Here is a 16,558-nt window from a genome sequence, read left to right on the forward strand (position 1 = left end):
AGAGATATGCCTACTAATACATTAGGAATAAGAGCCGGGTTGAACACTGGTGGATTATACGGCGTAACCAACTGAAATTAATACCTTCTAAGCTCCAAGCAAACCAACACGGCTGGAGCAATTAATCATGTAATAAACTCCACATTAGAATATGCTAAAACACTCCATTAATTATAAAGTATAATAAAGTCTAAAAAACGTAAGCCTGTAACCAAGAGAACAATAGTTAACGCTCCGTAGCGAACGATACGCGATACCAGAACCAGGGTACTTAGCCAAATGCACAAACGTACGTATCGTTTTCGTAGCGTAGCTATACTAGCTATCTCTATCGCTCTTCCGTATTAGCTAGCCATACACGTACGGATTTGTCCGCCGGGCAAGCTTCGGGTCTGATCCGCGATTAGCCTTACACGTACGGATTGGTGCGCCGCAGAGATGCGAGCCTTGCCCGGCGGACAAATCCGAGGCGGACATATATATCCTTGCTATTAACTAAGGTGCGATCCGGCGGGCACATCCGCGCTACACACACACGCGCGGGCAACCGACGGATCTGCCGGCCCGTGCCCGATCCGTTAGTTTTGAGCATGGGCAGCGGACGGGCAAATCCGTGTCTATTTCTCGCCACACACAGATGGATGGGCACATCTGTCGGGCAGATCCGACGGGCAGATCCGTACGTGTATGGCTAGCTATTGGCGCGACAGAGCCAGACTGCATTTCGATCGGCGTCTAGCGTCAACGATAGTCATTTCCTAGGCCGGTAGTTATATTCCACCAATACGGAAGCACGATAGGAAGAGATTAATTGATACGACCGATCTGACCTAGTCGGTAGTGTTAGTGTCCCTGCCTGCTAAGCCGCGGTCCTGGGTTCTCACGGTCTTGTGTGGCGATCACAAATATTTATTCCTGAGTCATGGATGTTTTCTATGTGCAGAAGTACTCGAAATGTTGATGTAAGTATATACTTACATCGTTGTCTGAGTATACCTACCTCAACACAAGCCTTCTTTGAGCATATCGTGACACTCAGTCAATGAGTGTAAGAATGTCCCATAATATTTAAAAAAAAATGCCATACGCTACAGAAGGCTGGTCAACGATTGTACTTGGCTACAGGCCCAGGGGTATATTTTTATTTAAAACCATTTGTGGAGTTTTATCTTTTCTTCAATTAAGAGCAAAATATGATGAAAAATTCAAAGATTCGCGTATTTCACGAGCTCAGCGCTACGTCAGTTTGACGTGCGGAGTTTTCTGAAGGAAATAGGGACTAAAGCAATGTCGTCGGTATTTTGCGACCACTTATTTTATAATTCTCGTAGGAAAATTTTTGCTAATGGGGTTGGAATTTTGGGCTTATGGAGTTGATTTGCAAGGTTTTACTAATTTTAATAATTCATCTTATACTTGTCGGTGTTTGATTTTAAATTCGGGTATTTAATTTTATAAAGTATCCGTACTAATATTATAAATGGGAAAGTGTGTGTGTCTGTTTGTTTGTCCGTCTTTCACGGCAAAACGGAGCGACGAATTGACGTGATTTTTTAAGTGGAGATAGATGAAGGAGTGGAAAGTGACATTTTGTCTCTTTTTAACGCGAGCGAAGCTGTGGGAAGAAGCCAGTATTTTATAATCGGGTTTTCCGATGTTAAACCAAAACCGCTAATACACGGGAGTTAGCGTTTTGGTTTAATATGTATACTGGGAATAGTGAGAACATACTGAATTAGCGTAGCTATTTATTGTCTCTTTGATTGTATCTTAAATATTATATGTATAGTTTGCAAGTTACTTGGTTTTACTGAAACCATGAAATATTGTTATAAACTGAAATAGATACCATACACTAATGAAAAGCGATCAAGCCCACGATCGATTCCTCATTCAATCATTAATGTCATAGTAGCATTTTTCTAATAAATACAATTTTAACTTATCTCTAAAGATTACAGAGCATCGGTAGAGGTCAAAGTAACTTCTACTCGTATGACAAATAAGACATTGTTCTGGCGTGTCCTAGGATTCAAATTGATCGACCGTACTATGTGCATAGAAACTGTTTATATATATATTTTTACTAGCTTTTGCCCGCGGCTTCGCTCGCGTTAAAAAGACACAAATAGTAGCCTATGTCACTCTCCATCCCTTCAACTATCTCCACCTAAAAAATCACGTCAATTCGTCGCTCCATTTTGCCGTAAAAGACGGAAAAACACACAGACACACACATTTTCCCATTTATAATATGTATTAAGTATGGATATACTTATGCGAAATAACTATCTAGCATAGAGGAATAAGTACTGAAAGAGTTGTAACTCCATACATCAGTAAATGCAAGTTATTTGTAGTGACATCTAGCGTCATCCACGCGTCAATCACGCGTCGACTAGCAAATTATCAATACTACTACTTGTCAATAGATGTCGCAAGGAACATAAAGTTAAATGCTCAACCATTTTCTTTCTGACCCTTGGAGACCATATATACATCTCCAAGGAAAAAAGTAGATTAAGTATATAAATTTTTTTTTTCTTTAGTTGAGACATCAAGAGTCTTTTACAACTCTAAAGTCATTTTAGTTATCTTATATTTGTATCAGTTCGTTTTTTTTTCTAGTAGCTTTGTAATTTATATAATTTCTTGAAATTAATTTCCATAGTGTTATTTTTTTTTAATGAATATTTTTGCTTATTAAATTGTATCTTGTTTTTTAATGCATGTTAATTATAAGACGTAATGTTTTGAAAAGAAGTGGCCCGCCGAGTTTCTTGCCGGTCCCATAGTGGATACCCCCCTCCAACTGAGGGGGGACTGAAATCTTCTCGAGGCTGAGACGTAGGGTTAGATCCGGCGTAGTTTTATTTGACGTTCATAAGCGCATTGTAATATGCCTACTTGGAAAATAAATATTTAATTTCATTTCATTTCACTTTTAGCTAATATTACAATAGTATTAGTACTCTGTTTTCAATTCCTTCAAAAAAAAAATCAAAAATCAAAAATATTTTATTGTATAAACATGGGTACATAAAGATCTTAGGTAATGTTGTTTAGTTTCGCCATATCTTGCCTTACAAAGGCGTACAATATTTATTTATATTACAAAACTAATTAACACTCTACTATGACAACATACATATGACAGCTTATAACATAACTTATATTTAAATCATAGCATAGTTGTACGTTTGTACTTATTAATAAATGAATTTAAGTAGGTAAAAAGTCATTTATCCTATAGAAGCACTGTTTGGACAGCCAATCAAATAGTTTTTTTTTAAATGGCACCGGAGACAATTTTTTAATATCTACGGGAAGATGATTAAATATCTTCCTACTCATGCATACAACGCTTTTTGAAAGGAGTGCTGATTTAGGGTTAGGGCGTATCACGTCGTACATGTATTTTGTCCGGATTACTTGAGTAGTAGATTCTTTTACAGGAAACATTTCTGGATTATTTTTGACAAAGATGCATACTTCATATATATAAAGTGATGGGAAAGTAAGTATTCTGTTATGTATGAAGTAAGGTCTACACGATTCTAGTTGACCGATACCGTAAACGGAACGCAGACACTTTTTTTGCAATCGGAATATTCTATCCCTGTTGCTACTGTTTCCCCACATTATTAGTCCGTAACGCAGATTTGACATAATATATGAATGGAATGCGAGTAAGGCTGTTTGGTCTGATGATATATTTTTTAGTCTTCTTAAAGGGTATATGAATTTAGCTAATTTTGACAAAATGTGTTCTGTGTGGTGATGCCAGTTGGTATATGAATCAATAAATATGCCCAGAAACTTTATATGACTAACGTTTTCTAGCTCGCAGCCCTTGTAACTTATTTTTGGCTGGATTTTTTCCCCTGAGGTGCATAGAATTCCATTAACTTAGTTTTTTGTAAATTTACTTGAAGATTGTTGGTTTCCATCCATATATTAACGTCACGAAACACATTATTTATTTCAGCCACGTAATCTTCGGTCTTGTCACTACGAACGATTATTGAGCAGTCGTCCGCAAAGAGCAATATTTTATGTTTAGTGATAAGAGGTAAGTCATTGATATAAATCAGAAAGAGCAATGGACCAAGTATGCTTCCTTGCGGGACTCCGTATATGACTTTTTTATATTCTGACTTGTGGCTATTGAAAGTGTTACTTTTTGCACAATGAGCTTGTATTTCAGTACAGTGGTGTCGAGATATGACTTTATCCATGTGTAACAATTCCCCCGAATACCATAAGCATAGAGTTTGTCTAGAAGCCTCTTATGACATACTCGGTCGAAGGCTTTAGACATATCCATAAAGATGGCAGATACAGGAATCCTGTTATCTCTACATTGACTAACAACGTTTATAAGCTCGTACACGGCTAATGCTGTAGTTTTATTTGCTCTAAAGCCAAATTGTGCATTGGTAAGTATATTATATTTATTAAAGAATTCGATCAATCTATGGTAAACAATTTTTTCAATAACTTTAGAAAACACTGGAATAAGTGCAATCGGTCTGTAATTGTCTATATCTGAAGTTTTACCTTTTTTAAGAATTGGTTTAATTATTGTAATTTTGAGTTTACTCGGAAAACATCCATCTCTAATTGATAAATTAATAATATGACTCAGTGGGTATACTAGTAGATCAGCGTTTTCTTTTATTAGTGAAGTTGGAATGTTGTCGTAACCTACTGAGTTAGTGTTCCGTAAATTCTTTATGACGCTGTATACTTCTGACGGATCAGTTGGTTTTAGGTATATACTAGATTGTATAAAATTACTTGTGTATTTATTTTCCTGTTTACCATTACTAACTTCATTAATAAATTTATTATTTTAAATTTATCTGCTTGTAATATAAGTTGTAAACTGTTTTAATATTACATTTTTGGCAGACGCGACACTGTTGGTACCTAGTGTAGATAATTTACTATTTGACGCGTGATTGACGCTACATGTCACTACAAATAACTTGCATGGTAATATTTAATAACATTTGATAACAAAATGGTAATATTTAGTAACATTTGGTAATATTTGATAACAAAACTTCACGGTTAGGTAGTCCAGTATCCAACTATCCACTAAGCTGATCAATAGGATTAATTTAGTTATATTGCCCCGTCGGATGGTCGGCCAGATTATACCAGCCAGATTAGCCAGAAATAACTAAATTAATCCTATATATTAATTAAGTACAGAAAACAATTGCGAGAGCAGAGTTTGCTCTGGTACTTAACATAAAAGGTTTTCCAGATAATTTCGTATCCAACATCGTAATTTCAAGTGCCAATTAAAATGTAATATTAGCTTGTAGTGGAGAAGTATAACGATAATATTTGCTGTGTTATTACGTGCGCTTCAGAAAGTTTACCCTCATTTCGCGACATATGATAGCTCTAATAACAAAGCTCTTTTTGGTAAATTTTAGGTTTATTTTATTAATATTGTACAGATATACAGAGTGGGGCCTGTAACAAAGGCGAAGAATCGAACCCCAGGCCACTCTCCCTACACTGATCAACATTTGTTCGGCGACTTTTAAAAATAACTTGTATTTTGATTTTAATCACCCTTGAAAGTTTTTTCTAAGAGGTAATGTATTGCGAATTCTGTTAAGTCTAAAGTGTGACAGACAACGTCAATGACAACAATAATGGCGTACATTGAAGCTAATATTTATTTTGTATGAAAAATTAAAAATTTGAAGACTTCATAATTTTTAAAAGTCACTGAACAAATGTTGATTAGTATAAGGAGAACAGACTACAGTTCAATTGTTCGCCTCTGTTACAGGCCCCACTCTGTATTATGATGTATTTACATGTCGCATATTTTACCTAAGTAATTCTTGAATATAATAACATTTTTGGGATTTCATGAAATTTGCTATAAGGTACAGCGGGGCAAATCTCGACTAGGGAGCAAATGTAACTGGTCAATTTTTTCCATGTTTTACAATGTTTGCATTATTAAATAGACTGTCCATCGGTTATATGTATATGGTAGGCGTGTTCAGCGGATACCTACATGTAGAAGTCAACATCGTAGTGTAATAATGGAAAAAAGGGATTAGTTACAATTGACCCCAGTCGAGATTTGCCCCGCTGTACCTTACTTAGATGATACAGTTTAGGTTACACATGTTTTCAATTGAATCGTCGTTTTTATCTTCGTTTTAAACTGAATTCGTTTTCTCGACCGCTTTTTCTTTTCTCGTATTACCTTCCGCGTAGCTCGCACTCTGCCCATTGGGGGATTACCCCCAGTGCGAGCATTCACGCCGCGCCGGATCAGCTCTGCCACCGCACACCTTTTAACGTGATCCGCTAGTCCCAGATGATTACGGATATCTACAAATAATCTACCTTTACCCATAGCAATACGTTGTGTAGAATTCCGTTCCTGTTCTTTTTTTAAATGTTGAAGCCAAATTTGTCACTTAAATTTTACACACAATGCATAACAGTCAACGTCACACTTCTCTCGGTAAATAAGTATTGTCAAAGAGGATCGAGTATTATAGAGAGTTACTGTCAAAGTAAAATGTGTAATCACAGTGCATAGACTGCCATCTCTCTACACAAGCTTAAAACTTTTGAACCTAGTTTTGACAATTTGGCCCATATTCTTAGCTTGATATGTGTTAAAATGTCAAATATTAATATTAGCGCCATCTAGCCGAGCGTTCCCAAAAGGTAACGCCATCTTGGCCACCGTACCTTTTTCTCTATGGCTTTGAGGTACGTTTTTTCTTAGACCTTATCCGTCTATACGGAGTTACATATGTCTTTGGTATTGTTTAAGTGCAACCTATTAAAGCATACCTACATGATGTCGTATATGATATAGTGTTACGAATATTTTCAGTTGAAACATCTTTTTTTTTTCGTTTTAAACTGAGTTCGTTTTTTCAACGGCTTTTTTTTCTCGTATTACCTTCCGCGAGGCTCGCACACCTTTTAAAGCTCGGCCACACATGCGCGTTTTGAGAGCGTAAGCGGAGCGCAATGATAGCGGTGCGCCGGACGAACGCTGGCGTTGCGCCCAGCGGACGCCGGCGGGAACTAAATAGCGCGGATTGCGAGCGGAATGCGCGCGGATTGCGAGCGGAACGCCAGCGTTCCTCCGGCGCACCGCTATCATTGCGCTCCGCTAACGCTACGCTATCAAAACGCTTTATGTGTGGCGGAGGCTTTAAACATGATCCGCTAGTCCTAGGGGGATTAAGGATACTAATAATCTGTCTTTAGCAATACTCGTAGACATTGTTAAAATATTCAAACCTTATTACTCCCTCAGGGCTTAAGAAAATAAAGTATTAGGTCTTAAGTTTTTTAACGTCTTGTAACAACTTACGCCGCGCTAAATGAACCTTGTTCGTAAAAAAAAATCAAATGTAAATAGAGGTTTGACGTTAGGAAAAAAACTTACACAATTTTTGGTACCGGAATCGTAATCAACTTAGCTAGTTTTAGTCTCTCGATTAGTCAGCTCATAGTACTTACGAGTATATGACATGAAAAGTTGTTAAAAATTCTTCCACTTTATATTTCAAAACTACAGCTAGTGCATAAAACATTTAAGTACCTTACCTACCTACGACGCCTACGTCAAAAAATAACATATTTATATACAAAATATCTTGAAAACAAGGAAAAAAAAAATGTCTATTTGTTTGACTTCTATTGTTTGACATATTTGTGATTGGATTAGTATCTTCATTAACTAATAATCTTTTCCTTCGTTTCAGAACAATACGACAAGCCAAGAACACTCAGCACATAATTCTCATAGCAGTCGTCAAGAAAAGGTAAGTTAAGTCAGCCACAAAAAATAATGCCACAGCAAAACAAAAAACCCAGTTCTACGAACGCCAGAACCCATAAAATTTAAAACCTCGCTAACAGGCTGGTATTATATTTCGAAAGTTTTTAGCCTTCACCAAATAATATTTTACAACATCGCGTGATATCTGAAGCACAATTTATTTTAATTTATAGCGAAGTGAGGCAGTTATAAAAACCGCCCGTAGGTATGGTACCGCTTGTCGGGATTTGCATAAAATCTGCATTTAATTAATTATCTGTGGTATAATACCTTTCATATCTAATTGCCCGCAGTTTTTTATCATTATTGTTCGCTTTGACATGATTTAATAACTTGCTCTCACCAGTAGGTGTCTGTGTTATTTCGGGTTTTAATTAAAAAATATGTATGTTTTATTTCATTAACAAATAGTATGTAAGGTGCATGGGCGTAATTTGGAATCACAGAAATGCTAGCGTAATTTCGAAAGGGGAATCGATATGATGGAAATAATGATGATTTTTAAATGACTTTCGAAATGACCCCACTGCGCCTTACAGTAAAAAAGCTTATGTATACTAGTAAGACGACATGTGTAATTGTGTATAATTGTGTGGTGTATGTGTATACTATATTTCGCTGAATCAATTAGATATTAGGTATCTGACATTCTGGAAAACGACACAAAATAACATTTTCACAAACAAAAATGTTGTTTTTTGATTCTGAAAATTTTATATCATATCAAAAATAGATCGCTTTACTCGTGCAGTTTTTTAGTGTAGTTTTGTTTTGATGTTTATATACCTACAATACCGCACTATGTCTTATTATAACTAATGTAACCATATCTGTTCTATATCTAAATATTATCTTTACTCCTAGATGTCTAGATAATCATAGGATTATAAGCGGTTCCATAATTTCCACATTTACTAACAAATATGTAGAAATAATAAATCGCAAATACGTTATCAAAGTAGGTACTTAAATGTTGCCTAATAAAATCCCGCTACTTCTTCATACTTTGATTCCTTATTTTGAGTCATAAACCAATGTACTCGTACTTATATATTTTTCTTCTTAAACATTTTGAAGTTACTTAACAACTTAGCCCGTATATCTTCTGGAAATTGTTAAAGAAGTTTCCAACTTTGCGAGGCAAAGCCAACGACATTTTAGAGGTATAAGGAAAATCAATATTCCCGCGCAGATATTTATTTTAAAAGTTACAAAAATCCGCCATTTTATAAAAAGAAAATTAGAAAATGTCGCCGTAATTGCGAGCCGTTGGAACAGTAAGAGGATCATAAAACGTAAGTACGAGGTTGCAAAAAAATCATGGATTTTTTACGAAATAAAATAGGTATACAAAACGTTCCTAATACTATTTTCAAATTAAATATGTAGGTCAAGGCAGTTTCTATTTTGTAGAAATGAATAAGGCAGCAACTTCAAAAAAAATAAAACCCTCGCTAATATCCACCAATATAGAATATGTAGTGACAAATTGCGGAATACTTAGATAAAATTATATCATTTATGTAATTTGTGGGCCACATCAGCACGGGAAGCATGGTCGCGCGATAGACGATAAAATATCAGGCCGTCCCTATCGCACTTACAAATAGTGCGATAGGGACGGCCTGCTATTTTATCGTCTATCGCGCGACCATGCTTCCCGTGCAGCTTTCGAGAGTTAAATACCTAGTACAATTTTCAAACTTGGAGCGTACGAGTAAGGATATTGCAAACTCGAGTCGTAAATGACATGATCTATAACACCAGCATGACTCAGTTACAGTATTTTTATGGGCACCTACCTACTATCTGTAGGCCATCAGTACCTAAATAATTATGTTAAGTGGGCCATTTTTTAGGGTTCCGTAGTCAACTAGGAACCCTTATAGTTTCGCCATGTCTGTCTGTCCGTCCGTCCGTCCGTCCGTCCGTCCGTCCGTCCGTCCGTCCGTCCGCGGATAATCTCAGTAACCGTAAGCACTAGAAAGCTGAAATTTGGTACCAATATGTATATCAATCACGCCAACAAAGTGCAAAAATAAAAAAATGGAAAAAAATGTTTTATTAGGGTACCCCCCCTACATGTAAAGTGGGGGCTGATTTTTTTTTTCATTCCAACCCCAACGTGTGATATATTGTTGGATAGGTATTTAAAAATGAATAAGGGTTTACTAAGACCGTTTTTTGATAATATTAATATTTTCGGAAATAATCGCTCCTAAAGGAAAAAAAAGTGCGTCCCCCCCCCCCCTCTAACTTTTGAACCTTATGTTTAAAAAATATGAAAAAAATCATAAAAGTAGAACTTTATAAAGACTTTCTAGGAAAATTGTTTTGAACTTGATAGGTCCAGTAGTTTTTGAGAAAAATACGGAAAACTACGGAACCCTACACTGAGCGTGGCCCGACACGCTCTTGGCCGGTTTTTCAAAGTTGTCCACCCACTTTTTTTTTTATTTGGAAATTTTTATGTTTACTCAGAATCGCGAGCTTTTTCAATCCTAATAGGAGAAAAAAAGTGTCCCAAGGTTTTTTCCCATTCCGTTACCATTTATTCATACATTTTGTCATTTAGTCATTTAGTCATTTATTTAATATTGCATTGTCATGTACATAATAAGGTGTTAGTTTACATTTGTATGGCGGTAACGGAATGGAAGGTTCGATAAAATGTATGGAAATCTTGGGACATTATTTTTCTCCTATCAGGATCGAAAGAGCTCTCTATTCTGAGTATGAATCGCGTAAAAAATACCCATGTTACAAAAACAGTGGGGTGGACAACTTTGAAATAACCTAACCACAAAATTAAAATTTTGAAAAAACCCCCGACCGCGACATAGTGGGCCGATTTTCATGAAACATGGCTAAGAACACTCCCGACTAACTCAGCTTTCAAACAAAAAAAACTAAATCGAAATCGGTTCACCCGTTCGGGAGCTACGGTGCCACAGACAGACACACACACAGACAAACAGACAGACAGACAGACAGACAGACAGACAGACTGACAGACAGACAGACACGTCAAACTTATAACCGACACAAAAACGTTGTTTTTGCGTCGGGGGTTAAAAAATGGCCCAAGTACAGTCAACAACACAGCTGTGTATACAAAGTGCCAAAAATATGTATACAGAACTTTATTACCTGTACATAAAGGTGTGTATACATATTTTTGGCACTTTGTCTGTATACACAGCTGTGTTGTTGACTGTACTAAGCTTATTTAACATTTTTTGAAAGTTAAAGCTAAAGCCCAATTATCAGCCAAGGATGTAAGATCAGTTTTATACAGTTATGAATATTGTATTCCCCTCAGGGTGCTTACGGTTTCCTTGCATACATTTGTCCCGCCTGCGATGAGATTATGCAAAACTACCAGACAACTCTTTGAATTTAAATTCGCAGCTTGAGCGCAAGTATAATATGTTTTATAGTTTAAACGACGCTAATGCGCGTTAGCTCGAGATTTTACTTAGGCCACGGTATGCATTTGAAAGTTTGCATTATATCTTTCGTTAGAACTGGAAGTATTTTTGAGTTGGATAATGAGTAACTTATTCTTATTATCTACTTCGCGTAGGTACTTAAAAGTGTATAATAATATGTACACGATAAAAAAATATCCGAACACGCCTTAAATATTATGATCATAAAATTTCAGTGTTATAGGTAGCCACATGCACAAACTCTCATGATATAGTACATTACGATACAAGTGCGTAAAAAAGGAAGTTCGAAACGAGTGGCGATAAATTAAAACACGACCGAAGGGAGTACAGATGACCCTCCGAAGTTTCGACCTGGCATATTTATATGAACCACTTCTCGCACTAGTGCGTAAAAAAAACACCATCTGTACTGAAAATATCTGTTTCGTAGCTATCTCTATCGCTCTTGCGTATTGGCGCGACAGAGCTGACTGAATTTCTGTCGGCGTCTGCCATTCGGCTACGCCGCCGGCTGATAATTATGTTTGTTTGCGTTGGGTTGTAGACTGTAGATGTAACTGAACGACTGTACAAAACATTGGTATGATTCAAAGGATACAAAAAAAATAAGACAGCTGACTACTTTATAATTTAAAACATTCACGAGTAGGTAAATAAACGGGTTAAAGGTGGTCTCATATGTACACAAAAGACGTTGACAAATAACCTAGGCTACAAAACTAATCACTTTACCAAGACTTCAAATTGTTTACCTTCAAGCAATTTCAACTAAATTGCACAAAAGATTTATTATTTATAAGAATTGTCTTCTAACCTAGCTCGAGGGAAAACCCGACTTGAGAAAGTCATCATTTCTTTTTGTTACTTCTACGAGAAATAAAATTAACGGATAAATGGAGAGTCATTTATGTAACTAATAAGTTGTTCTATTATGTTGCCACTTTGGGGTAACTTGCGGAGTTTGTAACTTGGGAGTTGGGTACTAACTTATATTGTAGCTGGGAGTACTTACCTATATGATAGATTTATTTTTGTGTGGGAAACATTTCGAACTCTTTATTTTATGCTTTTTGAGGAGACTATTTGTTTAACTTTCTGTAGTTGAATAAAAAATAGGGGTCAGTAACATTTTGATTGATGATTTGACAGATTGATATGAAAGAATAAGAAGCACAAATGTGAATGACGGAGCGGTAAAGAATCGTAGGTACAATACCAAAAAATACACGTTTAACAATAACTTTTGCAAAAAGGCCCTGAGTTCGGTACCTCAGTAATACCAAGAAATACACAATATTATGGTTTAATTTCTTTTGCTCGAATTAAATCAAAAATACTTAGAAACCCTAAAATCTGGAATTTGTTTCATGTGAATAAACCAAATGAACCATTTTCTTCTTCGATATTAATTAATAGCAAAGATTTCGCGTAACGTATTTCAAATATTATTAATAAGTCGTAACGTAAAATTAATTTCTGAGCTTCAGTATTTCTATAAATATCTACAACTTAAAAAGGTCAGACTTAATGCTTCAGAAAAGATATTTTAAGAGTAAATGGGATGGCCGCTTTCCGTAGGTATAAACGTAGTCTGACAAGTTTTTGGTTTAGTTTTTTAATTACAATAAAAAATAGGAGCAATAACGCCTCTATTTTCAAGGGGATAAGGCGTGTTCAGATATTTTTGCGCTCCCCGGCCGATCAGATATAACTGATGGTGACTATACATTATACAAATCTAGGCTAAAATAGTCTTAACTCTTATAATTAATAAAAGATCTAAAAAAAAATTGTGGACAATTTATTTAATCGCAAAAATATAATTATAAAAAATATAGTACATCGGCGCAATTTCGACTGGGGGCCAAATGAAACTGATCCATTTTTTTTTTCAATGTTTTACAATGTTTGCATTAGTAATTAAAGTGTCCACTTAGGTTATATATGACACACATGTTAAGATTGTTCAGTGGATACATGTGGAAGTCAACTTAATAGTGTAGGCAATAATGGAAAAAATGGATCAGTTACAAATGCCGCCCAGTCGTGATTTGCCCCGCTGTATCTTATTCAATATTAAGTACGAGTAGGTACTTAGGTAGTTGCTCGTAGCATTCTCATCTCATCCTACGCGCGTACGACGAATTACTAGGGTTGCAAATAGAAAAAAACCAAATGTTTTTTTTTTCAGAATTATGAAAAAAACATAGAAAAAAACCGAGCACCATTGTTTTTTTTTCTAATAATGTTTTTTTTTTCAGGTGAACAAATAATTTGCCAATAACGGTTTGTCGTGAGTTGTAACGTGTTTCAATAACAATAACGTACATTTTAATTCGATTAACATTCAGTATACAAACGTTTATTGAGGAATCCCCGATGCGGCGTGCAGCGTAGAGAGGCGGTGCTGTTGCCCACAGTAAATAGTGATAACTACCAACTACAGATTTCGTAAATGTTACTTTTATAAGACCAGAAATTAAAGTTATTTGATTAAATTAGTTTAATAGTTAACATTAAGTCTAAAAAACCGTATAAAAATATTATCTGCTTTGCAAATTTTGAGATTTTGTACTTTAGAAAAAAAACATACTGCAAAAAAAAAGGTTTTTTTTTTCACGGTTTCTTTTCATGTTTTTTTTTTTCAAGCCAGAAAAAAAACGGTTTTTGCAACCCAACGAATTACAATACGCATTCAGACGCAGACTTCGTACACAGCACCGATTCAATTATCGTCTGCTTGTCGCGTTCTCTAAATTTAATATTCTTTGCTGCCAATCTCTTCGGTTCCATATAAACATGAAAACACTTATTCGGGGAACACGTACTACGTAAATTAATATAGGTATTTGCTCAGAATAAATTATGTTATGCAAATGTTTGTGCTGCAACGCAAATTGACTGTTTTAGATTCGTTCAGGCTAATAAAACAATCGATTGTTTTGATACAATTTATAATACAAATTTGCCGGAATAGGTAACCTGAAACTGCTTGCAAATGCGTTAGAAATTATACATATTTGGAATAACCGAGGAAAACAGTAAAGTGCTTTGTTAAACATTGTGTGCTTTGTTTACATTTAAAGTTCCGTTAGTACACTGATAGAAAAATGGTAGCGTAAACTGTTTAACTTACGGTAATCTTAATATATCAACATCAACATCTTAAAAAGTTTTTTTTTTTCACCTCAAAAATTAGAAGAAAACAACGGTAAGGCATCATCATCAAACCGAGCCAAAGTGCACACTTTGGCGAAAAAATAAAAACTAAGTATACTTTTTTGAATATTCATCATCATCATCATGTCAGCCCCTTATCGCCCACTGCTGAGCATAGGCCTCTCTTCTAGTACGCCATGTATCCCGGTCCTGAGCTAGTCTCATCCAGTTGTGACCTGCAATTTTGCGGATGTCGTCCACCCAACGAGCTAAAGGATGCCAAGCGCTTCTTACATCTGTAAGCGGCCACCATTCCGTTAACATTTTAGTCCACCTGCCATCACTATGCCTGAATATTATATTGGAATATTATATTGCATTATCACTATTATCAGTGCTTATTAAATAGATTCCATCAAATAGAAATATGTCACTTAATAAACAATGTATGATTCGGAACATCCGGCCCTAGTATTTTCCGTTTCATGCATTGTGTTATTTAAAAATAATAGGTATTATTTTTGTCATATTTTATGAAATTTAGTTAGTATACCTTGATAATGCAGTATATTAAATAAAGTACAGTGTATATATTTTTCTTTATTTTACACAAAAATATATTTAGCAAGAATCGCACGAATATTTAGCGAACATAGTATGAGCTTTATCAAACATTTCCTTGCATAAAAATACTTTTTTTATAACCATAAACGGATACTGATTGTACTTATCGAGCCACGTGACGGCCATACTGGTTTATGATCAGATTTAATGCGGCTTAAGACATAAAACACCCCTTCCCCCCTGAAAGCTGGATTTGCTCTTTAGTGCGCCATTTTGCTCTTACTTTTCAAGGTGTCTGCTCTGCCGGATTATAGACCTGACTTAGAACGTTGTCTAGCAACATTATTTTGCTACCTACTGTGTATAAGCTAACCAACAAATATAAAATCTAAAAACCCCTGACATAGCGGACCTATTTTTATCAAACATGGCTAAGAACACTCCCGACTAATTCAGCTTTCAAACAAAAAAAAACAAATATAAATTTATATATAGTAGTGTGACTACTTAAAAAAAAACACAAATCAAAATATTTGTTAAAAATAATTTGATTTGTTCCCATAGTTGCGTAAATATAAATCGGTTCATCCATTCGAAAGCTACGATACACTTCGAACACTGGCGATCAAATATTGAAAGAGGCGCCTTCCTAGCACACAGTCTAAACTCGTGTAGGTGAAATATGACAGGTCGACTGTTCGCGTTTTTGACAGGCAGGTGAGGTAACCGAGAGGGGGTGGGCGGAACTTTTAGCGGGGAGCGGGAGTGGCCATACTGTACGATAGTACTCTTTATTAGATATTATTATTTTATTTAGACAGACCGACACGTCAAACTTATAACACCTCGTCGTTTTTGCGTCGGGGATTAAAAATACCATAAAATGGTTTAGAACTTAGAGCGTCCATTAACTGGAGTAGACTTTTAACAATCTTGCGCAATATACAAAAAATCATGCAAAATCATTTCCATCTTATTATTTATTTAAATGTCCGGTGCCTCTTCGCGTTTTGACACCGATTTTATTTACATTTCTAAGGCATCTTTAGCGTCTTATTTTCCCCGCGAAATTCTTTAACATCTTTTTATACGAATAAGTACAACATCAAAGACTTGCTGTAGGATCTTCTTCTGAATCCTACATTTTTAAAGTATACATTTTTTGTGTTATTAACAGAGATCGGATTTTTGTGCGTCATCTCATACTAAAAGTCATTAAAATGACGTAAGTCACTAAGAATGTCGCAAATCTGTCCGATCTCTGGTTATTAACAACTGTTATTTGTGTTATTAACTACTTCGTTACTACTATTATAATTGTGGTTTTTTTATTTAAATATTAAATTGTGTTTTTATTTTTAAAACATTCAACAACATAGTAAAACACAATAAAAACACTTAATAGTCCAATATCTTAATTTACATTTCCCAGTTGCCTCTACACGTAGCTTAGTATGAATATACTTTTTCTTGTAAAAAATAAAACTGAAGCAAACACTAACGAGCATTTTAATCCGTATTTACAAATTAT

The 16,558-nt window shown here is 35.4% G+C and overlaps 1 protein-coding gene across 4 annotated transcripts in view; it reads left to right on the top strand.

Annotated features, from left to right (window-relative positions):
* LOC125234658 (high affinity cAMP-specific and IBMX-insensitive 3',5'-cyclic phosphodiesterase 8) overlaps nt 1–16,558 on the top strand; it is a 371,159-nt gene that overhangs the window by 328,478 nt on the left and 26,123 nt on the right. For all 4 annotated transcript variants that reach the window (XM_048140993.1, XM_048140994.1, XM_048140996.1 and 1 more), the window contains one exon: nt 7,773–7,832. In XM_048140993.1, coding sequence (XP_047996950.1) covers nt 7,773–7,832 — 60 coding nt within the window. The remainder of the gene's footprint in view (nt 1–7,772; nt 7,833–16,558) is intronic.

The sequence above is a fragment of the Leguminivora glycinivorella genome, chromosome 16, assembly GCF_023078275.1.
Source record: "Leguminivora glycinivorella isolate SPB_JAAS2020 chromosome 16, LegGlyc_1.1, whole genome shotgun sequence".
NCBI lineage: Eukaryota > Metazoa > Arthropoda > Insecta > Lepidoptera > Tortricidae > Leguminivora > Leguminivora glycinivorella.